The following is a 24,483-nucleotide window of genomic DNA, read 5'->3' as shown; positions in this document are numbered from 1 at the left end:
CCAGTTTTCTCGTGACCGATTTTAGGATGTGACCAGTTTTCTCGTAACCAGTTTTAGTGTGACGGGTGATTTTGTGTGACCGATCTAGAGTGACCAGTTGTCCTGTGACTGGTTCACATATGACTAGTAGTCCGTTTACCAAAAAAAGATCGGCATTCGAAAATAATTTTCGGTGCTTATCTTGTTTTGATACACACAGAGGCGTCATTTGGAGGAGGGGGGGGGGGGTGCAGCTGCCCCCCCTAGATTTGAACGGGACTATCCACGTTGTTTAATTGTATTGTTATGAATTAAAATACTAAAATACTAAACCAACAAACGAAATCTCTCAATAGATTTTTTAAAATTATTTTACTATTAATTTTATTGATAAAAATAAATAAATAAAATATTTTTATACGAAATAGTTTTATATACACTCATTTTTTAAAATTTAATATATCGCCTCCCCCCCTCCCCTAGAAAGCCATTCCTTACTGATCAAAAATTTTGACCCCTTCCTTGGGAGAATCATCTTTTGTGCACGTATGGCGGCCAACGTGAAGAGTAAGAATTTAGCGTTGATAAATGCTTTTTCTCGTTAACACACAGCAGAATGTAAGAAAATTCGAAGCTGAAACGCATCAGAAACATTGAAACTAAAATTAAATGTCGCCATTGTGAAATTTGAAGATTTAAAATATGCTGGCAGCACTGACTGCAGACGATCTAAGAGCGGGGTTATGTCAAATGTCAGCCGCTTTTGACATTTCTATTTTGAGGAACTGATTAAGACGTTCGCCTAATATATGGCCTTAATTTTAAACACTCGTGTATATTTGTTGTCAAAATTGCCTATTTTGTACAGATCTATCATGAGTTCCAGTCACAATCTTCAAAAGGCCAGTCAAAATCTTAATTTATGCAATCTTTATATGTACATATGTACTTCTGAAATCCAATTTTCACTAATGTATATCGACTTTGTAGGTCATGGAAGACTTGCAAACGAATCCCTATTATAAGAAATACGCCGATAAAATAGCGACCCTCCAGAAAGTTTCTCCTGATGAGTTTATGCAGAGAATCGAACAAACAGAAAAGGCTCAGCCGGTACCAGATTTAAAGGCAGCTGAACGGTGCGCATGATAACTGCATTATAAACGTAGATTGATTATTTTCAATCAACGCTATAATTTTCTTTATAAATTCCAGACGATATGCTCCCGTGCTCAACCCTAAAGCGCCGCAGAAGGAATCGTCTTTATCCACGACACGGAAAAGATTAGACGATATATTTAAAATAGAGTTGGTGCACGAGAAGGACAAAGATGAAATTGTTGAGATTTGGCACAAGTATCACATTCAAAAAGACGTTATCGCCGCTGTCATACCGGCAGATAATTATAAACAAATGGAGGAAAGAATCGCAAAGTACCCTACGTTTCTTTTCCCTTTGCCGAGATCACAAGGCTATGAATTCATTATGTGTCAAGCAGCTGATAACACAGTTCATTTTACCACACTCTTGTGTTTTCAAGTAGTATATCATATTTTATTATCTCATATCCAATACACACAAATTTGTCTCATTTATCAATTGTTTTCATATGGTTTTTGTAGATACATAAGGAAAATGCTCCCGAATGTCTTACGGTGACTCATTATAAGGAATTGATGGATGAAAAGGGAATTGTATTAATGAGAGGAGAATACGATAAGGTTTGAATTATGGTTACATTTAAAAGATTTCTCGGATTATGTTTATCTTTCGCCACATTGATGGTTGACTAATTTAAATGTCCTCATATTACATACGGTGCGATTTAACGGTGCATTTAAAAATAATAGCTTTGCTACTTACACCGAATCATTTGCGCATTAGAATAAAATACATTGCGCCTTAAATAAATATTTCTGTGAAATAAAAATGTTACATTGAGCAATATTATACTTGTAGCATGAAATAAAAAAAATGCGAATTAAATTACAACAAATTTGCAGTTTAATTCACAAATTCTTAAGTCGCGAGCTATTAAGATTAAACACCTATTATATATAGTGGGCCAACTTGGATGGTTGCTGGTTGAGACGTTGCCGATCCTATATGCGAGATCTTTAATGCGTATTTTATTCGTTTTAGGTTGATTTATATTTTTCTACTTTGAAAATACCTTATCAAATGCCCGCATTTGCTATTAAAATGCTGACCTTATTAAAACAACAGATTTGGATTTTTCAAATGAACTATTTTTGGTTTATTTATTAGAGGTCTTTAGTCTTATTTCGTATTTTATTTTTTTAAGCGTACAAATATTATTTAAAAAAACATAAAACTTTTTATGTATTCTTTTGTTTTATAATTATTTTCTATTGCTGTTTTTTTTAATATGTATATTAGAAATTGTTTCTAAATTGTGTATTTTTTTTAAATGATATAATAATTTTTTAATTCACACAAATTTTATAAAATGCTTACAATAAATGCGCATTTAAAATTTTCCCCTATTTTAAAACATACATACTTTCAATAATTAATAACACTACATATTTTCAATAATTTATTTATTTCTTAATTTTTAATGTGCTACATACATACTTAAATCTATTTTGTTTCAGAATGTGTTGGATGGGAAAGAGGCTCAGTGTTTAGCAAATCAATTCCAGATGTATTATGGACAAGATTTTCCGTCCAAGTTAAGATTATTGCACGATTTTACAAATAATCCTGATAGATTCAAACACATGGACTTGGTCGCCGAACTAGAAGACATTAAAATTACTTAGTTTATTTTTTTTTTAATTTGTTAGCAACATTTAAATAGCCTGAATGTACATACTTAAATGTATATGTAAACATTACATAGATTCATATTAAATATAGTATTTTATTTATTTAGTTTAGTGCCCATGGATTTATAAAATCCCTTTCTATCGTGTGTTTAAATAGATTATTCTAGGATTAAATTTAATATTTGGGGGGTTTTAACATTATGTACTACGAACAATCTTTCATTTCAGTACAGCTGGAGGAAGATAGGGTCGAGCGCTCAACACCCTTAATCAGTTACATATAGTATACACAAGAGTCCGAAAATGATTAATTTCAAAATCGGTACGTCGAAAAAAGGACATTATTTTCCTAAATGGACTACTTGGGTGGATTTGCGAACACATTTTTTTTACTTTGATTTCGAATGTTAGTATCATGTGCGGGAGAAAAATATTTTGTATTAAAAAATGTTGCAATTAAAGTTAATTGTTCATACCTAATCAGCACGTACCGACTTCAGCAGGTATTCGGCCGTACGAAAAGTATTCTTTAGTACATTTTGTATGGGTATATTCATACCAACCGTCACGTTTACGCCACGGCAGGCTTACAGCAGTACCCGACATTTTCTGTTCATGTCTTACAGCAACATCCGTCAACGTATCGTATCCGTTTTTTTGGCCATCGTGGAAATATACACGCGAATTACGTGCCATGAGTCTGCCGCTTTGCTGTTTTGGACCAATTATCGATAGTGACAGTTGACAGCTGTTCAATCTTTCGACATGGCTTTGGCGCAAATATTTAAAAAAAAATTTTTACGGAAATATTTAAAAAAAATTTGTCCATCATCCACAAGCTCCTTATACAGTGTCCAAAACTCTCCTTCAGTTTTTTTTATTTTTTAACATGGGATGCACATCAAAACGCCTCCGTGCTTTTTTATTGCCTTCTTGAGATTCTTCTTCCAACAACAACGCGATTATATATAATTTTTCGTTCGATAAACGCCGAAACATTTTTGCTGACATGTATTCTGACGCGTAGCTACGAATGCACGTGTATGCATTCATATTGTAAGTACTCGACAATACGACGTAAGCAATATTGCACCGTATCGTCATAGCCTGTAATGTATAAGTAAGCCGATTTTGCCTTGCACTCGGCCAAATTGCTGTAAACGTGACGTGACTGCGACGTGTAGGTAGATATGAATAGAAATGTAATAAAATGACATATTTGAAACGGAGTCGTGCAGTGCTGAAGCCGTGCAGTGCTGTTAAGTATGAACAGACCTAAAGTCATGCGCTCAATAGACTGTAGCGCGAATGTGTTGGCGTGATGTCTGTAGTTGAACCGAAACGCCTTTCCCTCACCCTTTGTTAGATCATAGGTGAGTATAATAGCAGTGATTTATGCACGAGAATTCATATGCAACTTAGTATTAGTGTCGCACAGGAGTAAATTTGTGATGTCATTATGGCAAAATTGCAATAAATAAATAATTATATTTGTCATGTGAGTGGCACCACCAATGGAGTTGTCGATTTATCACGTCAAAGATAACGACATTGATGCGAAGGGGATAAAGAATGTACATTAATTATGGTAAACGTGTAACATCCCAAATGTGAATCGTTACCAGGATAACCGCCGCTACGAAAATCACTCGCGCGGATCTCCTGTCCAAAAAATAGCACAAATGTTGCGCAGCAAATTCTTATTTTTACGAGATTTGGGCAGTTTTGAGCAATTTTCTGAATTTTTGTGCGACAGGAGACCGCACGAGCGATTTTCGTAGCGGCGGTTATCCTGGTAGTGATTAAAATTTGGGATGTAATCACCGAACCATTAATTATGTAAGCAAATAAATTCAGTGAAAGAATATTTGATAGTTGGCGGTAGTGGGGACAAGTCGATTGTCCACATTGGATTGTTGACAGCTGACGTTTGCTCACTTAGCTCGACATTATTGTCTACAGCTACACATTTCGTGCGATACGCCATACGCCATACGCCATACGTCATACGTCATCATATGACTTGTTGACATGGAGCAAGTCAAAATTAAACAGGTACTTTTCTATCGCATATCTAATATATGTACTATGATATTAATAGGTCTATTATGATGTGAATATGTATTCAACTAGCCCTTGACTAGACGTCGCAATACGCAATAGGTACACACTTTGTTTCCTTATTTGCGGCCATACTAATTCGAATCGACTCGTTTTATAAAAAATACATATATAAATATATGTGTACATACATATTTATATTTAGGGTTGCCAACAGGTCTCTTTTAAAAGAACATGTTCTCTTTTTTAATACGATTCTTTTGTTCCATCTCCATCATTTTTATATTATCCCCATAATGTCCTCTTTTTCAATTTTGACAATAATTTCACGTAGTCCGCACTACATATATGTATTTTCTCTCACAAGATATGACATGAGTGGAGAGGCTTTTGCAATACCTGGCCAAAATGCCAATGTAGAAAGAATATTTTTCATGATTAGTGAATAGTGGACTAAAGAAAGAAATAAGTTGAAAATTTCCACTGTCTGGGGAATTTTAAGCGTAGTATATACATATATGTAATTACAAAAACATATCATGTTTAGAATTTTATAAAGAAATAAAAGACAATAAGTAATTTTTGCACCAAATTAGCAGTGTAGATAAATATAGCAACAGAGATAATATTGTTGCGTAGGGGTGGGTGGAGGATCCAAGTAAAAGACCAACAGTCGTTTCACAGCATTTATTGATGATTAAGGAGATACACACACTGTCAGTGCTCCGTCCAGAATGACATGATATCGCCTACGTACCGCCTTATAAAGGGTAGATCTCTCAGGACGCCTAATCTGTTTACCTGTTGTATAGTCACGTATTCGGATATGTATTTCCACGACATTGGGTCTCCCCGTACCGATTCTGAGAAATAACTAATAACGGTCATTGTTTAGCCTAAATGCCTAGAGTCCAGATATAATTCGTGGAAGTAAGTACGAGCACTTAGTTAACCCGATAACAGATATCCGTTGGTCTAAGTGCACTTCGCTCAATCCGCGGCGTACGTAACAATATAATTGAGAGTGACAGTGAAGATGATTAAATTCAACAATTAATTTTTAAGTGCACTTTTCAAGTTCCTGACTACATACATAGGTATGTTCCGGTTATTATGAAAGTGGAATAAGTCATGTAATATTTCGTTTGAGATAATCGGACTTTTGCGTAAATTTGTTCTACAATTATTTTGATACTATGTACATAAAAATATTTGTATACATTACACATTTGATTCTTAGCTTTATAGATATATATAGATATATATATATATATATATATATATATATATATATATATATATATATATATATATATATATATATATATATATATATATATATATATATATATATATATATATATATATATATATATATATATATATATATATATATATATATATATATATATATATATATATATATATATATATATATATATATATATATATATATATATATATATATATATATATATATATATATATATATATATATATATATATATATATATATATATATATATATATATATATATATATATATATATATATATATATATATATATATATATATATATATATATATATATATATATATATATATATATATATATATATATATATATATATATATATATATATATATATATATATATATATATATATATATATATATATATATATATATATATATATATATATATATATATATATATATATATATATATATATATATATATATATATATATATATATATATATATATATATATATATATATATATATATATATATATATATATATATATATATATATATATATATATATATATATATATATATATATATATATATATATATATATATATATATATATATATATATATATATATATATATATATATATATATATATATATATATATATATATATATATATATATATATATATATATATATATATATATATATATATATATATATATATATATATATATATATATATATATATATATATATATATATATATATATATATATATATATATATATATATATATATATTATCTTTCTTGTAATGTTGGAAGTTTACGATTACCTTGTAAAATAATGATATTTTTGCTACCTTAAATGACTTATTTCACTTTAATAATAACCATTATAAAGAAAATTGTAAAATAAACATTTTTTTGTTATGTATGTAAATGTTTTCTTTTTTTGTCAATGACACTTGGCAACCCTATCAGTATCTTGTGCAATCATAATCACAATATTCTCTTCGTTCCTATTATTTTTTTCAAATTTAAATTATGTTTCGAAACATCAAATTTTTCATCATTTAAATTGTACATATGTACATAATATATGTATATGTATATATGTAGTCTATATTGAAAATAAATCAATCAATTTTCAATATGTATTGCATTTGATTCAGTTTTAAATGTAACAATACATAATTAGCATTCGAAAAACTGTTTGAACACACACATACGTATGTACATATGTACACGTTATTACAACAATATTGAATATGTTAAATTTTCGAATATATCCAATACAGAAGAAGAAAAAGGTGAAGCAGAAATGTCACGAAAATGTTGATGGAGAAATTGAACCCAACAAGGAGTCTGAGATAAATATTGATAATGTAGCAGTCAGTAGCAAGGTGGAGTTAGAACCTGATACGACCAATGAGTCAGAACTTAAATATTCAATGAAAGCCGATCCCCACACGGCGATTGATACGGCAGTCGTAAGCAATCTGAACCGACGTGAACGGACTGAAACGAGTAATTCGACAGATTGTTCAACGGAAATCGCTCAAGAGGTCATCATACTAACTGACGATGAAATTGTAGAAGTCACCATCAAAGACAATTCACAATCGATAAAATCGACGATCAGCGATGTGGCAATGAGAGAAAAGGAACGAGTAAAACCGTCAGTGCCTAATTATAGAGAGCTTTCAGCGTTAGTAAATGAACTTCAAAGGGTAGATATCAGCATTCAGAATAAGGTTACGACAAGTGTGAAATGCCAGGAAGTGAAGCCTTTCAGTTTTGAAGAGCTGGAGAGTATTTTTGGCATTAAGGAAATGGTGCGATCGCGTGAATTCGCCGTGGAGTTTGAACGACACGAATTGCAGTCGCCTTCGCACACCCATCCGTTGTTCGACGCTCTCACTGAATATCAGCGCGCTCGATCCAAGTGTCTCGCCAACCACAAAAATGTCGACACGCTAATGTGCGACTATAGAGCGAATCAAAATTGCGTTTGGATGGTCAAGGAGTGCACTAAAACGTCCGGATCCAAATGCCAAGATGGTTTTTACTATTCCAAGTCTTACAACTACACCGACGCCACATTTCAAGACTCTGTTTTCGCCGAGTTGCAGAACGATTTGAGCGGGTTGCGCAGCAAGGCTGCTGAAATACATTCCTTGTACTCCCACTCGGAACACTATCTCAAGATCCAGGTTCATTTTTTGTGTTTACTTTACTTTACTTTTCAATTCATTCAGTTTCAAGCAACTTAAGCGTGATTTTCCAGGTGGACGAGTTGATATGGACGTCTATTGTAAGCGGCACTTTAAAAATGAAAGAATCACTCCATATTTTGTTTTGGGTGCTACGTACATCTGGTTGGGGCTACGATAAGCATCTCAGGAAACAATTGAGAAATTGGTGCTGTCTTTTGGCAAATTCTCTTTTAGAGAGAGATAATTCTTTAATTAATACATTGTTTGTTTTGCATCATATTTTAAGGTAATCATATTCATATATGCATGTATGTATATGTAGATTAAGGCCATCGTGACATAGTGACCTTTTCTCCGAGACTACCAGTTTTATCTATTTTTAGAATATCCCAAGGCATACGTTGGGCTCTTCATTTAATACAATGCGACGTGAAATCTGTAAGTGATATTGAAAGTGCTTTATGCTTATTAGAAACGATTTTAATTTTTTCAAGAAGCAATACAGAAGTGGACAAAACGAAAATTGCTAAAACGTCTTCATCCCAAGCTCAAGGTAATAATATTTTTTCATTTAAATCTGCAGTTGATTTGTATGCGCGCACAAACATACAATAAATAATTTGCAGACGATGATGAGGCGATTATTGCGTGCGAGGCGGACGAGTCTCTGTGGATTGTGGTGGATTCTGACGGCGAAGGGGCGGATTTGGAGACGGTGGGTTCTAAAACCTTTGGTGCGCTTAAAGAGAACGATATTGTAGGACTCATTAAGCAAATTCCATTTAAAAAGATCTTTCAAGAGCTCATGCTTATACGAAACAACGGAAATGAGGTGACAATTTGTTGACTGAATAATTGATATGACTTGTGTACAAATATTGAGTTTTTGATTAGTGTGATATTTAATTTTTAGGAAATATTTTGTGGTAGCAATTTGAGTGGAGGATCAATTCTTAAAGTATTTTCCGCGACCAGATTAATTCTCAAGATTATTAGGATTGGACTAGTATCATATAAAAATTATTTAGAACTTTCTAAAGAGCTGTGTCGCATTGCTTTGCACTGTGTGATGTATTGTACCGACCTGTGGGAAAGTGCAAGGTTCTCATTTTTTAATCCTCATACTTGTTATATTATTATATGTATGTACGTATGTACATGTATGTACTTATGTACATGCATACTTATAAATTTGTCTTTGTTTTAGTTCAAAGTGTGAGGCTAATTTGGTCGAGCGACTTTCAATTGAATATAATAACGTATTTTTAGCCGGTTGGTCCACAATCAAGTGTACAGGATCAAAAGATATATGTTACATGTTTCTCTCAGAGCTACCGTTCAAATTGAGCTTAAATCAAAATATAACCGTTCTGTGTAAAAGTCTCACTGATAATTTGGTTGGTGGGTATATTTTTGATTTTTATCACTGTTCAAATTCAAAACTGTTTTTTGAGCAAAAACGTAATGGTTTCATTTAATCATAGTTTCTGACAGCGTGCAGTGCTATTACACGTTGGTCACCATTTCCAATATGGCCATCGCTCGTATCGAAGAAGATTTCATTGTTACAGTTGTGAAAAATTTATTTGAGGTATGCACATAAATCAATCGACGACGCCAATTTTTATTTCGATTTATTGTTTATTTAATATGTTGATTCATGTTTTAGATCGGATACTTGTCGGATTTTTCCGATTTGAGTTGTGGTGAATGGGCGAGGACGTTGTGTGGCACAGTTTTGCACACTAATCCACAGTACATCGGAGTCGCCTTGAATATGATGCCTTCAAAAGTCTCCACACAATGGTTTCACAATCTGCCTTTGAATTTGTGGAGACCGACCAGCCAACACTTGTTGAATATTTTACAATTTTGGAAAGAGGCAAAAATCGATTTGATACCTCTTCTATTGAAGGTTTTAGATTGGAAGTGTCACGGGTGAGTTGTTTTTACTTTATTTGGACACACCCTGATATTAAATACATACCCTGATATTAAAAAACATATTGTTCTTTTAGGGGATTAGGGTTTGATAATCAACGCGATGTTGCTATATTTTTATGCAATTTAGCTCAACAGCTAACCCAACCGAAGAAACCACCTCCAGAATGGATATGGGAGTGCGTTTTAATATTGAAATTACATTATATCGAATGGGAATTGGACATATCCAAGGCTCCTTCACCGGAGAGCCTACCGGGGGGATTGGACATTTCGGGAAAGTGTCAACTGACCAATTTCGCATTAATGTTGATGACTAGTTGGGGTCATTCCATCCCGTTGATTTTTCAACACGCCACGCCGCTCCTGATAAAATTGGCAAATTCTGGACGATTCACCGAGGTTATTCACGTGGTTTACTACATAATGCCAATATTGTCCGAGTATCCCGACACCATTGGACAGTGTAAATTGTACGTTTAGTCGATATACTAAAGTTACATATTCTTTGATTCGTTCATTGAAATAGCATTTGATTTACATGTTAAACTTTAGGTTTAAAGAGTTGCTCAGCATTATAATTCAAGCTGAAAAATCATATACGAAAATGGCGACCCGATTTGTTACTCAAGATTTTCCTGGGCCTATAGTCAAAATGTTTGCCGATATGATTCGTTTCCAATTGCACTATTTTTCCAAGTAAGTTGACAGTTATTTTCAAAATCGTTTTGTGGTACAAATAAAAATAATAAAAATCTGATCTGTCTTATAGATTTCGAATGACATCAATCAATTTTCTCGTGTCAGTTTGGATAAACTGGTTGACGTTTCAAGATAATTGGCAAAGCGACTGGATTGTCGTATACTTATTAGATGTGATATTAGGTAGCAGTTTTTTGAATTACAACTGTATGGTGGAAGCTGCTAATATATTCAGAAGATTTATTCAGACTCCGTCTTGTACCAAATCACCGACGTCTTCGAGTTTTAGCAGCTGGTTGTGGAACAGTTCGTCATCATTCAAAGGATTGATTCAATGTGATATAGAAGCGCCTTTTGTGTGGCACGTTGTTCTATGGATCGAGCATACGATCGTCGAGCGAGATACGGGTCTGTGGCAAAGACTGATCGAAAGACTGAATCTTCATACCGAAGGAACTAAAGTCAACATAGATAAAACTTTAAAAGTACATAATTCAAAAACAGAATTACAAAATACATTCATACATATTTCTTTTTATATAGAAATGTCGTATTTCAGGCTGTCGGGTGCAGCGATACTTCCAGTGTCTTAGTATTATACAGATCTTTACAATGTGCAATCAATACGCCCATATCGCATCCTATTGTATCATTGTTATGGCAGTTGTTTTTTTATCTTTATCTAGATGTAAGCTTTTTAACGTAAGTCAAATTTAACATCGATTTGGCATTCGTATATATATCGTATGTATGTATGTGTATATTCTTTGATTCTCTACTCAATTTTATAGAAATCAAGTGACACAGCCGCAGCCGAAGCCTTTAGGTCCACTATTCTTCCAAGGCATAGTTAATTCGAGAATTTTAGCAAAAGCGAAATCTCGACTTCTCGAAACCAAAATATATCACGACACTAAAGTAAAAGAGATTTCTGACTCGGAAGAGATTCAAAGTAAAATGACTCTTGAGCGAGTAACATATCATAAACAACAATCTCAGTAAGTTTAATGAATTTACAGTTTTTTATTTTTTACTTACTAAATAAAAATGTCATTTTCATCGCAGATTAATGGATACCTTTCACACTTGGCTCGAAGAAAACTTTTTTCAAGACATGAATAATCCAAAAATGTATACTCATCCATATTACAGTAAGATGTGTTCGTTGATGTCAGGGTACAGCGTGAGTGTCGATCAGATTTATATTTTTAAAATTCATTTGAAAATTGAGACAGTTGTACATACATATGTATGTCGAGTTCAAAAACATGTATTACATCGGGCTCGAGGCTTCAGCTGATTCATTTATATTTGACTCACAAGTCAAGTATTACATATATTAGCGCCTTGCTTGATCGGCGAGCGACATGTCATTTTTTCAAGATGGATCACTATCAGATTCTTCACTATGCACCCATAATCATAATCAATTCATATTCTCCATTTTAGACCACGTGGACTGAAACGATTGATTTGTTTGAATTGGACAAGTTTCAAAATTCTTCTTATCTGCTCACATCATGTGGGGACATTGAAAGATTTAGTGTAGATGATTCTTCGGAGCCCTTTGCGAAAGACAAATGTCACTCTTCAAACTTCCAGTTGCCGGCTGAAAGAATCTTACAACGCATTAATACATACGAAGATCCTGCCACAACGCTGCCAGAATATTTGGAAGCCACTAAATTGGCTTCCATTGTAGATCCTTTTATTTACAAAGATTCAAATGCAGTATTTCAATTGATAAAAATTCACTTGGAGGAATTGCACAAACTTTCCAGGTGATGACAAACGCAATGATCATAATTATTATTTTCCATTGTTGTATTCTATTCATCACAGTTGATTTTCTATTTATCCACTTATTTCCAGAAAGTATATCAATATGTGCCATAAATTAAATTCCATCGATGGAAACTTTTATCAGATTCTTCCGACTCTTTACGAAAAGAAGAGATTCCTAAAAACTTATACAATGACATGTGGAGCTACCTGTCTGAAAAGTGCTCAAATTTGTTTGCAGGTTTGTTTTGTTTCAAACACGCTGGATTATATGTACATACATATGTACGTATGTATGTATGTATGTATAATTTTAACTTATTTATGTCATTCATCGTTTTCTTAGGGATTCGAATCTATTTTAAAAGATGCTGTAAATCAAAGCATAGTTATGAATCGGACACTACACGAAACCATCGTTGCTGAAATAATGGAACCATATCAGAATCTTGCCATGAGCACAGCCATTATTAGTAAATTAGCTCAGTGAGTGATAAGTTACAAATTTAACAAAAGTCACATATCATTCAGTTTAGTTGCACTTACACACGAATCTACATATGTATGTTACAGACTCACTTGCAACGATTCAATATTGAATAACGAAGGTGGCGTTGCCTTCTTTAACATTATCATGAACGCTCTCAGTGAGGACGTCCTCAAGTGTCCGCCGGTCAAGCAAATACTCAATACTGTAGCTACGCTTTTGGGAGAGGTAAATTTACAAAAATAAATTTGTTTTCATATACATACTTTCAATAAATTGCACTTTATTTTTTCATTTAGAAATTCATCAGCAGCAGTGGCAGACAGTGCATTCTCCTCATCAACCATTACAAGGATATGGAAAATATGGGATTAATTTGTTCTCTATTGAGGCCATTAGAACTGTCGAGTAACGAGATGTTGGCTGTTTATGGAACCATCAGTTCGTGTATTTCAAATATTCACATCGCTTTCAGTTGCTTATCAAAGGTGAGCCGACAATTCGACAATTCGGTAAAAAAAACAACTGTATATATGTACAAATGTATTACACTATTAAATTTTAGTTTCACATATCAACTTGGTTGAAAGATGTCAGACCGCCTGTTTCTGATAGGAGTAAATTATTGATGCACATTTGCCATGCGCTCGGAGCAGCCGGTTGCACACTGTCCGTTGACAGACTCGTTCTACAAGAAGTACTATTAAATACATGTACTACGTTGACACGCGGTCCTATTACACTTACAATCAACTTAACATTTTATTTATTTTTACTTTAGTTACTGTGCATACATTTAAGTCAAGTGCTATCGTGGGAATTTCCAATACATCTAAATCAAGTTTTGTCTTCATTTTGTGAGTTGACTATCGACAAGAAACTACCTCCTGACTGCTGGGAGCACTGCATAAACGTTGTGGAAACATATCCATCTCGCGTCTCTCATAGACAAGTTGGTATTTGGTCAATTGTCGACTTTATTGATTGATCACAGTACCACTATATTTTACAATTTGTTTCTGTTCAGGCCTGCAACATAATGGAGTCGTTTGGACAGAAATGGTGGTCGAGGAGAAACAACGGCGGATCCATCAGTTTGTATGGCGCTTACGAAATGTATATTCCTTGTATCGGCAGATTAGGAGCACTCCTCACTTCAACGATACTCAATTCGGCTATGTTGCATCAGCCTCTTTTGCTCACTCACCAAAGTATTGAACAAATTTGTGTTGGGGGACCGCCCTCTCTCTTAATGATTGTGTAAAATGATACTGATAATTGGTCACTCTGTAGTATCGTCGGTGGTGTTCAACGCGATGTGCGCGTTTTGGAACGTGTGGTTGATTCCGTGGTGTGGTGGAACTCAATCCGTGTGGCAAGCTGAATCCACTCGCAGTCAGATCATCCTACCGTGGAATGTGAACGATGTGGCCGGACCTGAAATCGTCATCGACGGTTTTGTGGAAACAGTAGCGCACTGTGTTGTTGATTTGCCAGGTTTTTAGCAAATATCAAACTTGTATTTTTTTTCATTTAAATGTATGTATGTTTATGTATCATACATGTACTATTTACTTTTAGGCAGTAGCTACGATTTTTTGAGACTCACATGGCAATGGTATGTGAATAATTATCCTCACGTATCTGTATCGCCGCACATCCTCAACAAAGTACACAAATCATTGTTGAAATTGCCTTGGTCGACAGATGCGAATCATTGGATTACATTTTCAGAATTACAAACCGTTTCAAAGGTAAACCGTTTTAAACCGGTAAAGTTTATTTTGGCGTCGTAAATTGTATGTTTTTGTGTATGTTTTTGTTTGAAAATTCAGATCTGCAATGTTAACCTGCCATCTTGTCACACGTTCGCCCTCCAATGTTTAGGTGACATAAAGTGGCAACTGTGGTTTAATTCCTTGCCGCAGCCGCTGCAACCGAACGCTCTTCAATTTTTGTTTCCCATATTTTTTAAATTGCGTCCAGAAAAACATGTATGTTAAACATAAGTATAAATTGTTGTACATTGTATATATGTAATTTTGCAATTATGAAAAATAATTTATTATTTTAGATATTATCGGACGCTGCATCTTTACCTTGGAATTTATTAAAATTGGAATATTTCGAAGAAATATTAAATTGGTATTTGATCGTATATAATAATCCCATGAAGCCGTTCTATGCAGATGAAACTTTCCCGTTAATATTCTATTACACAGCATGACCTTTTATTATATCAAATTGTATACATATGTACATATGTATGATGTGGTTATTTTTTTATAATGTAAATTTTAGATTACTCTGTGCAATGGCTGGTTTAAAAGTCAGATGCGACTGTAATCAAGATTGGCAAACGAGAAGAGTTGGCTTCATAAAAGCGTGGGTTAATGGTATAGCATCGTATTCTCAAGCTATCGTGGACGCCAAGCAAAAGATTAAAGTCAACGAATCGATTGCTTCCAGTGTCACCGATTTACTTAGCAAGTTAGAATCCTCTATAATTAATCCAAGTGAGTTTTTTTTTCTCTCGATAAGTTATTTTTTTCAAGTCAACTGTTATGTAATATGAAATATGTATGTAACTGTAGATGGAGCGAGTGAAAATCAACAACTAGCAGAATGCTCACAACTGCTAAACACGGCGATCATGATGCTCAATATAACAACGTTGCAAGATATCACTATAAATGTTTGTACTACACTACATACATACATATGTATTCGTATAATTTTACATTCGTGAAATTGTATTATTTTTGATGTCCGAGTATATTTTCAGAAATGGCTCCATTGGGTATCGGGAGCGTCTAATATGTCTATTATGGCACTCTTAAGTTGTATTTTAAATATAACCCAAAGGAGTGTTTACGCCAATCTTGCGGAGCATACATTGTCAACATTTTTCAAAAATAGAGGTAAATGGAACTTTGTCAAAGATACGTGGAAAAACAATTGTATCATTCCTGTGGATTACCTCATAGTAAACGATTCATTGCTAACGGCATTCGCTACATATGTAGCATTAGATCGTACAAAGTATCTGGAAAAAATATTCGATCAAGTGGACAAACGCATAATTCAGACGTTCCATGGTTTTGAACCCACGTGAGTAATAAAACGTGTATTCATACATTTACATATATTAACCAGTAACTTTGGAAAGTATTCTTTGGTACATTCCACGTATGTATGCGTGAATGCGCATGCGCCAATCAAACACATTAACGCACCAAATAATACTTTCGAATTCAAATACACCTTAAATATGTAAGTGTAGTGTATTATTGTAAATACATTTTCAGTTGTAATTCTGAGAAGGAAGTGAGTCTTTGGATTTGCTACATGGTGGCGCTTCTTCGAGATCCTTCTTTGAGTGGAGACAATTGCAAATTCGCTGCAAATGGAATTAAAGCCATTTTAGAGAAGTGGTCGCAGGAACCACCATTTGAAATATTCAAAGCTATCCGACTCGTTCAAAACATTTCACCGACATATAGGCAAGTCTGCTCGCATACATACACATGTACTATTGCCATTCAAAGTGTAGTGTTTCGAGTTTAAAATTATTATTTTTTTATTTCAATTCAGATTTCGTATAGTAGCGAGGTACAGTTACTGTGCCGTGTCTGATTTGTGCGACAACATTATTGGAAGCAATTTAGGCATCTACACAAAGGACTCCAATTTCATAAAAATTGCATCTGCTTTGGAAGCCATGGCTGAGCAAAAGCAATGCGCTGACGTGAAGCATGTCATACTCAAATATGCGGAATACTCGAAAGATAGAAAAAATTGTCGCCAGCATATATTAAAGCGGGTGACTGATCTGTGTTCTGGACTTTACTCTGACGCCAATTATTTAGTAAACACATTTGAATTGTTGCATGTTTAAAAATCTGAACATTAGCATTATGTACGTACATGTAGGTAGGTAGGTATACTATGACGCAGCTTAATTATTCAATATTTTCAAATAATGCGCATCGAAGAAACTGTGATCTTAATGTGTATGTATGTACATATGTATCTAAATTGTGTGTAATACATATGTAGTTGATTTTAGGATATGTGGGGGGCAGTTTGACTGTTATATGTTCATTATTATTATTGTTGATTATTCGTTGTTTATAAAGATTAATATTTTATCACACCATGACTATGATTATTATATTATTACATACATACATTGTATATAATTTTCAATTAAAGCTTACACATTATATTGGTACTTACATATTTGTATGAGGGGAAAAACTTTTATTTAGGCAATTAGAAACATTATTTGTGATCTCTGTTGAATTATTTTTAAATTTTACAATATTTTCTTGTTATACCAATGATTGTGCGGTGCCATTTTATTATGTATGTATTTTGTATTTTTATATACACTCACACACACAAACATATATTAGAAATAATAAACACAATATCAAAAAATAAATATGTGTATTAAATTAAAACAAAATAACACGTTATATTATTGAAAAGGAATGATCTTTTAGTGAAACAAGTGTATACATATATAAAAATATAATTGTGAAGCAACATATGTATGTACATATTACATAATATTATACCCATGTATGTATTGTAAATTTGCAAAATAGTGGGTTATGATTTAAAATACTTTTTTCTTGCAAAATGCATAGCAATTCCAATAAGAGAAGAGAGTGTTGCGATCGCTCCAACTTTTACGCCGTCTAGTTTCCCACCCCATAGCCAACCATTAGGCAAGCAATTGACGGCATGTGTTATGTCGATGCATAATTTTAAAATCGTTATACTCTCCAACCAATATTTTGAATTGATTTGTTTCCTCAATTCACTTTCGTGCATTGCTTTCGTAATGCATTCTTTTTGTTGGCTAGTAATTTGAAATTGTTTAAGGCACCTGAAATATCAATTTTTGCAATTGCACACATCAAATTGACCATCGATTTGCGTATGAAAGATTCATTACTCACCTAAGTAAAGTTATATATAGAGAAGTGGCCCAGAATACTGTATTGATTGTGTCGAACGCGAACATTTGTTTGTCGCTCAATTTAATTACACCGCACTCTCCGAACCAGCATATTTTTTCAATTGGGAAAAATAATTGGTCTACGACATTGCCCAGCACTCCGAGGATGCTAAAAGTCTTGTCCGGTTCCTGGAAGGTCGAGATTAAGATAGCATTAGCATTATTGAAATGTAAGTGGGGTGGGAAGAAGCAGATAAAACAGTACGATAATAATTACACTTCTACCGAGACCGTATTCTAAGGTGTGCCGCAACATGGGCAAGTCATCAAAAAGTCTCATAGTGGCTCGAGTAGCAGACAATTTACTGCTAGCTCTCAATAAACCTTCATCTTTTTTTATGCTCCCCCACAATTTTAAACTATAACATGCCAGACGAACGATCTGCGAGCGAAATGAAAAAGTACGAAATGACGAGTATGCGATAAGAGACATATGTATGTATAAGAGAATAAATATGTAAAAATAATACTTTGTCTCTGCCATTGTAAGTGTCGAGCAAGTCGCAAATGTCGTCCATATTGAAGTGCGGAATTTTCGCGTCATTCGCGTAGGTATACAACAAGAAAAAAAGCTTCCGCCAACTTTCTCTCTCCCCACTAACCGGCCGGCCTTCAACTGGCGACTGGCGACTGGTGACTGGCCACTGCCACTGACACTAGCCATGACGTCAGCCCAAACGTCAAACGTCAAATACCGTCTCACCAGAGTTGCCACACACCAATAAATACACACACGATGGCAAACGGAGTGAATCGGTTAACTCTCGTTACCGATTAAGGTCTGTTCATACTTAACAGCACCGCACGCCTTCAGCACTGCACCACTCCGTTTCAAATATGTCATTTTATTACATTTATATTCATATCTACATACCTACACGTCGCGGTCACGTCACGCTTACATCACTTTGGCCGAGTGCAAGGCAAAATCGGCTTACTTATACATTACAGGCAGTGGCGGACTATCGAACAGCAAAATTGGCGCATACCTGGGGCCTCTTAATTTAAGGGGCCTCCAAATCGTTCTGAGAAAAATTATTATTCGGAAACTCCTATGCATTTCTCCATAAAATATTGGAGTTTAAGTACAAAGCTTTGCGATAATTGCTCTCACCGTTGTCGATTGTTTGGCCTTTCTAGATAAATTTCACTGCTACAAAAGAATTTGGAGACAACTTGAAGAATATCGGAACAACCTGAAGAACAGTCTTCTGAAAGAACTAAAGAGCAGCGCCCTGAAAGGAACGAAGACAAACCTCTTGAAAGGACCGAAAATCAGCCCTGTAGAAGAACTGAAGAACAGCTCCCTTAAAGGAATGAATATCAACCTCTTAAAAGGGCCGAAAAACAGCCCTGTAGAAGAACTGATGAGCAGCTCTCTGAAAGGAACGAAGACCAACCACTGGAAAGGATCGAAACGCAGCCCTGTAGAAGAACTGATGAAGACCCTTTAGGAAAAATTAATGAGCAGAATCCTACACGTCTGAAGAACAGACCCCTGAAAGTACTGTAGAACAGTTTTCTGAAAAAGAAAATGAGGAAGAAAGTAAAGGTAAAAATGATACTGAAATGGCTCCCAATAATTATCCTATGGATTTAGCATTGTGGCCAGAGCATATGTATATCTGAAAAAAATATTCTTTTTGCTTAATAAAAAAACCATGGACGTAAAAAAAAAATAGAGTATACATAGAGAAACCAAACATAGTATAGAAATATCAGTAGGATATTAATATAAAATGATTATAATTATGTATAATGATGTGGCTCATGCCGAACAGTTGGCATTATACACATGTATTAATGATAAGGTTGGTGCCCCATAATGCGGGCCGGATAGTAGCGTCGCGGTGTGACGTTATACCGCGTGCGTATGCGCATCGAGTACCTATTGTTCTAAATAAACGTATAAGATTGAATTGAGATCGCTTTTACTTGTCTCTCTCTCTCCTGCAATCCTCCCTACTACCCAGCGGACTTCCTATATATCTATGAATCAAATTTAATTGTGTAAAAGCAAATGGTAGAAAAGGACTCCGACACAGGTCGATATTTTCAGAAAAGAGCAAATCCATTTATTCCCATGTTTGTAAACTATTTTCACAAGCTATGTAAAACTAAATTGTTAACAGGATTTAGCGATTGGAAAAACATATCACGTAGTTTAAAAGAACACGAGTCTTCGCCAACTCATTTCAAATCGATGTTAACTTTCCAAAAACGGTTATCAATTAATGGGCGTATAGATACACCTTAAGCGCTAACCCAACCTAACCCAAACGTCTCTGGAGCAAATTATTCAACAATGCGAGATATACAAAAACCTTACGTGCTAACCCAACCTAACCCAAACGTCTCCGGAGCAAATTATTCAACAATGCGAGATATACAAAAACCATACGTGCTAACCCAACATAACCCAACCTAACCTAACCCTCACCGGTGCAAAGTATTCACCGATGAAAGATATACACCTAACGCGCTAACCCAACCTAACCCAAATATCACTGTAGCAAAGTATTCAACAATGCGAGATATACAAACAACTAACGTGCTAACCCAACCTAAACCAACCTAACCCAACCAAACCCAACCTAACCTAACCCTCACCGGTGCAAAGTATTCACCGATGAAAGATATACACCTTAAGCGCTAACCCAACCTAACCCAAATATCACTGTAGCAAAGTATTCAACAATGCGAGATATACAAACAACTAACGTGCTAACCCAACCTAACCCAACCTAACCTAACCCTCACCGGTGCAAAGTATTCACCGATGAAAGATATACACCTTACGCGCTAATCCAACCTTACCCAATCGTCACCGGAGCAAAGTATGTAAATATGCGAGATATACAAACACCTAACGTTCTATCCCAACCTAACCCAACCTAACCTAGCCATCACCGGTGCAAAGTATTCACCGATGAAAGATATACACCTAACGCGCTAACCCAATCTAACCCAAATATCACTGTAGCAAAGTATTCAACAATGCGAGATATACAAACAACTAACGTGCTAACCCAACCTAAACCAACCTAACCCAACCAAACCCAACCTAACCTAACCCTCACCGGTGCAAAGTATTCACCGATGAAAGATATACACCTTAAGCGCTAACCCAACCTAACCCAAATATCACTGTAGCAAAGTATTCAACAATGCGAGATATACAAACAACTAACGTGCTAACCCAACCTAACCCAACCTAACCTAACCCTCACCGGTGCAAAGTATTCACCGATGAAAGATATACACCTTACGCGCTAATCCAACCTTACCCAATCGTCACCGGAGCAAAGTATGTAAATATGCGAGATATACAAACACCTAACGTTCTATCCCAACCTAACCCAACCTAACCTAGCCATCACCGGTGCAAAGTATTCACCGATGAAAGATATACACCTTACGCGCTAACCGAACCTAAACCAAACGTCACCAGAGCAAAGAATTCAACAATGCGAGATATACAAACACCTTACGTGCTATCCCAACCTAACCCAACCTAACCTAGCCATCACCGGTGCAAAGTATTCACCGATGAAAGATATACACCTTACGCGCTAACCCAACCTAAACCAAACGTCACCAGAGCAAAGAATTCAACAATGCGAGATATACAAACACCTTACGTGCTATCCCAACCTAACCCAACCTAACCTAGCCATCACCGGTGCAAAGTATTCACCGATTAAAGATATACACCTTACGCGCTAACCCAACCTAACCCAATCGTCACCGGAGCAAAGTATTAAAATATGCGAGATATACAAACACCTTACGTGCTATCCCAACCTAACCCAACCTAACCTAGCCATCACCGGTGCAAAGTATTCACCGATTAAAGATATACACCTAACGCGCTAACCCAACCTAACCCAATCGTCACCGGAGCAAAGTATTAAAATATGCGAGATATACAAACACCTTACGTGCTATCCCAACCTAACCCAACCTAACCTAGCCATCACCGGTGCAAAGTATTCACCGATTAAAGATATACACCTAACGCGCTAACCCAACCTAACCCAATCGTCACCGGAGCAAAGTATTAAAATATGCGAGATATACAAACACCTTACGTGCTATCCCAACCTAACCCAACCTAACCTAGCCATCACCGGTGCATAGAATTCACCGATGAAAGATATACACCTTACGCGCTAACCCAACCTAACCCAAACGTCACCAGAGCAAAGAATTCAACAATGCGAGATATACAAACACCTTACGTGCTATCCCAACCTAACCCAACCTAACCTAGCCATCACCGGTGCAAAGTATTCACCGATTAAAGATATACACCTACGCGCTAACCCAACCTAACCCAACCGTCACCGGAGCAAAGTATTCAACAATGCGAGATATACAAACACCTTACGTGCTATTTCAACCTAACCCAACCTAACCAAGCCATCACCGGTGCATAGTATTCACCGATGAAAGATATACACCTTACGCGCTAACCCAACCTAACCCAATCGTCACCGGAGCAAAGTATTAAAATATGCGAGATATACAAACACCTAACGTTCTATCCCAACCTTACCCAACCTAACCTAGCCATCACCGGTGCAAAGTATTCACCGATGAAAGATATACACCTTACGCGCTAACCCAACCTAACCCAAACGTCACCAGAGCAAAGAATCCAACAATGCGAGATATACAAACACCTTACGTGCTATCCCAACCTAACCCAACCTAACCTAGCCATCACCGGTGCATAGAATTCACCGATGAAAGATATACACCTTACGCGCTAACCCAACCTTACCCAATCGTCACCGGAGCAAAGTATGTAAATATTCGAGATATACAAACACCTAACGTTCTATCCCAACCTAACCCAACCCAACTTGGCCATCACCGGTGCAAAGTTTTCACCGATGAAAGATATACACCTTACGCGCTAACCCAACCTAACCCAAACGTCACCAGAGCAAAGAATTCAACAATGCGAGATATACAAACACCTTACGTGCTATCCCAACCTAACCCAACCTAACCTAGCCATCACCGGTGCATAGAATTCACCGATGAAAGATATACACCTTACGCGCTAACCCAACCTAACCCAAACGTCACCAGAGCAAAGAATTCAACAATGCGAGATATACAAACACCTTACGTGCTATCCCAACTTTACCCAACCTAACCTAGCCATCACCGGTGCAAAGAATTTACCGATGAAAGATATACACCTTAAGAGGGTTGGATAGCAGCGTCACTTTTGAATATCGCTTTATAAAAAATGTTGTTTTTGTTTCTGTCTTCGAGCTAAAGCCCGAACTATCACGAAAGTGAGTGAGAGCGTGTGTGCGCGCGCGCTTTGCATCGAACACATATTCCCAAACATCGAATATTATTGATGTATTATTGATGCGAGCGGGAAATATTTGTACTTGCATCGTTTGGGAACATGCATCTTTCGTGATATGCTGTTGCGGTCGCTCGCGCTTGTGAATGTATTTACGCGTCCCGCTTCTTTGACTTCTCCGTTCAGTCGTGTCATATCGTTCAGCGCAAGAGCTCTGTCTGAGTCACTGCTAAGTGTTTGTTTGTACGAAAGTCTAAGAACTGAGTACTTACAATGGATGGAAGAAATGGGAAGAAATATCGTATGTTCCAGTCGACTAAAAGACAAAAATGATATTTTAAACGAAATATATTACACATTCGACCACCAGGTAATAATGCTTTCTTGTGACTTAGTAACTATTATTTATTATGCAAAATGTAGTGATGTGAGTCGAGAATATTCTCCAAATGATTATATTTATTTATTTATTTTTATTTTTATTTATTTTATACCAGGAAGGCCTAACAGGTAAACCCAATGCGCCTTCCTGGCCAAAGACAATTATATAAACATATATTTATGTACACCATCCATATATATGTTATACCGAATCCATGAAATTGTCTATTACAAGCATTCGGCAAGAGAATTACCGAATGCATGAAAAATGCAAGCACGTTGCCCAGTTCACGGATTCCGTAAATTCTTTGCCGAATGCGTGAACTGGACAGCGTGTTATATTATAACCAAGTGTCAAAGTGACAGCTGAATAAGGATGTTTAATTTAGTTTAATTTACATATTATTATGTATAATATGACTACATACATATGTTTCACTGTTAAAATATTGATCAAAATGTATAAAAATGACATTAATTTATGTATAAGTCATATGAGATGATCGAAATATATGTAT

General features: G+C 35.3%; 3 protein-coding genes across 4 annotated transcripts; 2 read left to right on the top strand and 1 right to left on the bottom strand.

Moving 5' to 3' along the window:
• The first annotated feature begins 519 nt into the window (after nucleotides 1–519).
• On the top strand, nucleotides 520–2,868 carry LOC143910391 (ATP synthase mitochondrial F1 complex assembly factor 1). 2 transcript variants are annotated; one of them, XM_077428835.1, is made up of 5 exons: nucleotides 520–881; nucleotides 970–1,118; nucleotides 1,195–1,522; nucleotides 1,603–1,701; nucleotides 2,599–2,856. In XM_077428835.1, exons 1-5 carry the CDS (start codon nucleotides 789–791, stop codon nucleotides 2,764–2,766), a joined length of 837 nt encoding a protein of 278 aa, XP_077284961.1. In that variant the 5' UTR covers nucleotides 520–788; the 3' UTR covers nucleotides 2,767–2,856. The 2 variants fall into 2 exon arrangements, with proteins under 2 accessions (XP_077284961.1, XP_077284962.1); XM_077428836.1 differs by having other exon boundaries at nucleotides 543–881; nucleotides 1,195–1,519; nucleotides 2,599–2,868.
• Nucleotides 2,869–4,655: 1,787 nt separating this feature from the next.
• Epg5 (ectopic P-granules autophagy protein 5) lies at nucleotides 4,656–17,688 on the top strand. Its single transcript, XM_077430222.1, has 32 exons — nucleotides 4,656–4,827; nucleotides 7,397–8,311; nucleotides 8,386–8,600; nucleotides 8,698–8,867; nucleotides 8,941–9,146; nucleotides 9,228–9,415; nucleotides 9,522–9,715; nucleotides 9,799–9,905; nucleotides 9,984–10,252; nucleotides 10,333–10,728; nucleotides 10,811–10,954; nucleotides 11,028–11,442; nucleotides 11,517–11,659; nucleotides 11,749–11,955; nucleotides 12,023–12,140; nucleotides 12,407–12,738; nucleotides 12,830–12,980; nucleotides 13,086–13,225; nucleotides 13,313–13,454; nucleotides 13,526–13,714; nucleotides 13,792–13,923; nucleotides 14,008–14,178; nucleotides 14,254–14,437; nucleotides 14,520–14,723; nucleotides 14,808–14,980; nucleotides 15,062–15,220; nucleotides 15,301–15,428; nucleotides 15,528–15,742; nucleotides 15,821–15,921; nucleotides 16,012–16,337; nucleotides 16,535–16,729; nucleotides 16,821–17,688. Exons 1-32 carry the CDS (start codon nucleotides 4,804–4,806, stop codon nucleotides 17,122–17,124), a joined length of 6,957 nt encoding a protein of 2,318 aa, XP_077286348.1. The 5' UTR covers nucleotides 4,656–4,803; the 3' UTR covers nucleotides 17,125–17,688.
• Nucleotides 17,619–19,493, bottom strand: LOC143911361 (peroxisomal membrane protein 11C-like). Its single transcript, XM_077430223.1, has 4 exons — nucleotides 18,726–19,493; nucleotides 18,473–18,637; nucleotides 18,197–18,384; nucleotides 17,619–18,123 (listed from the first exon to the last, which is right to left on the bottom strand). The coding sequence occupies exons 1-4, from the start codon at nucleotides 18,771–18,773 to the stop codon at nucleotides 17,844–17,846; spliced, it is 681 nt and encodes a 226-aa protein (XP_077286349.1). The 5' UTR covers nucleotides 18,774–19,493; the 3' UTR covers nucleotides 17,619–17,843.
• Nucleotides 19,494–24,483: the final 4,990 nt, after the last annotated feature.

Source organism: Arctopsyche grandis, chromosome 4 (assembly GCF_051622035.1).
Source record: "Arctopsyche grandis isolate Sample6627 chromosome 4, ASM5162203v2, whole genome shotgun sequence".
In the NCBI taxonomy this organism is placed as follows: domain Eukaryota; kingdom Metazoa; phylum Arthropoda; class Insecta; order Trichoptera; family Hydropsychidae; genus Arctopsyche; species Arctopsyche grandis.
The sequence above is the reverse complement of the archived record's forward strand: the minus strand, read 5'-3'. Positions and strand labels throughout refer to the sequence as shown.

Bases quoted from the DNA above. Each gene is read 5' to 3' on its own strand.
- LOC143910391 (XM_077428835.1), top strand. From the start codon at position 789: ATGGCCTTAATTTTAAACACTCGTGTATATTTGTTGTCAAAATTGCCT. The intron at 1,119-1,194 runs GTGCGCATGATA...TATAAATTCCAG, and splicing joins GATTTAAAGGCAGCTGAACG to ACGATATGCTCCCGTGCTCA. The intron at 1,702-2,598 runs GTTTGAATTATG...ATTTTGTTTCAG, and splicing joins TGAGAGGAGAATACGATAAG to AATGTGTTGGATGGGAAAGA.
- Epg5 (XM_077430222.1), top strand. From the start codon at position 4,804: ATGGAGCAAGTCAAAATTAAACAG. The intron at 9,716-9,798 runs GTGGGTATATTT...ATTTAATCATAG, and splicing joins TCTCACTGATAATTTGGTTG to TTTCTGACAGCGTGCAGTGC. The intron at 15,221-15,300 runs GTATGTTAAACA...TTATTATTTTAG, and splicing joins AATTGCGTCCAGAAAAACAT to ATATTATCGGACGCTGCATC.
- LOC143911361 (XM_077430223.1), bottom strand. From the start codon at position 18,773: ATGGACGACATTTGCGACTTGCTCGACACTTACAATGGCAGAGACAAA. The intron at 18,638-18,725 runs GTATTATTTTTA...TTTCGCTCGCAG, and splicing joins CTTACAATGGCAGAGACAAA to ATCGTTCGTCTGGCATGTTA. The intron at 18,124-18,196 runs GTGAGTAATGAA...TTGATATTTCAG, and splicing joins CTATATATAACTTTACTTAG to GTGCCTTAAACAATTTCAAA.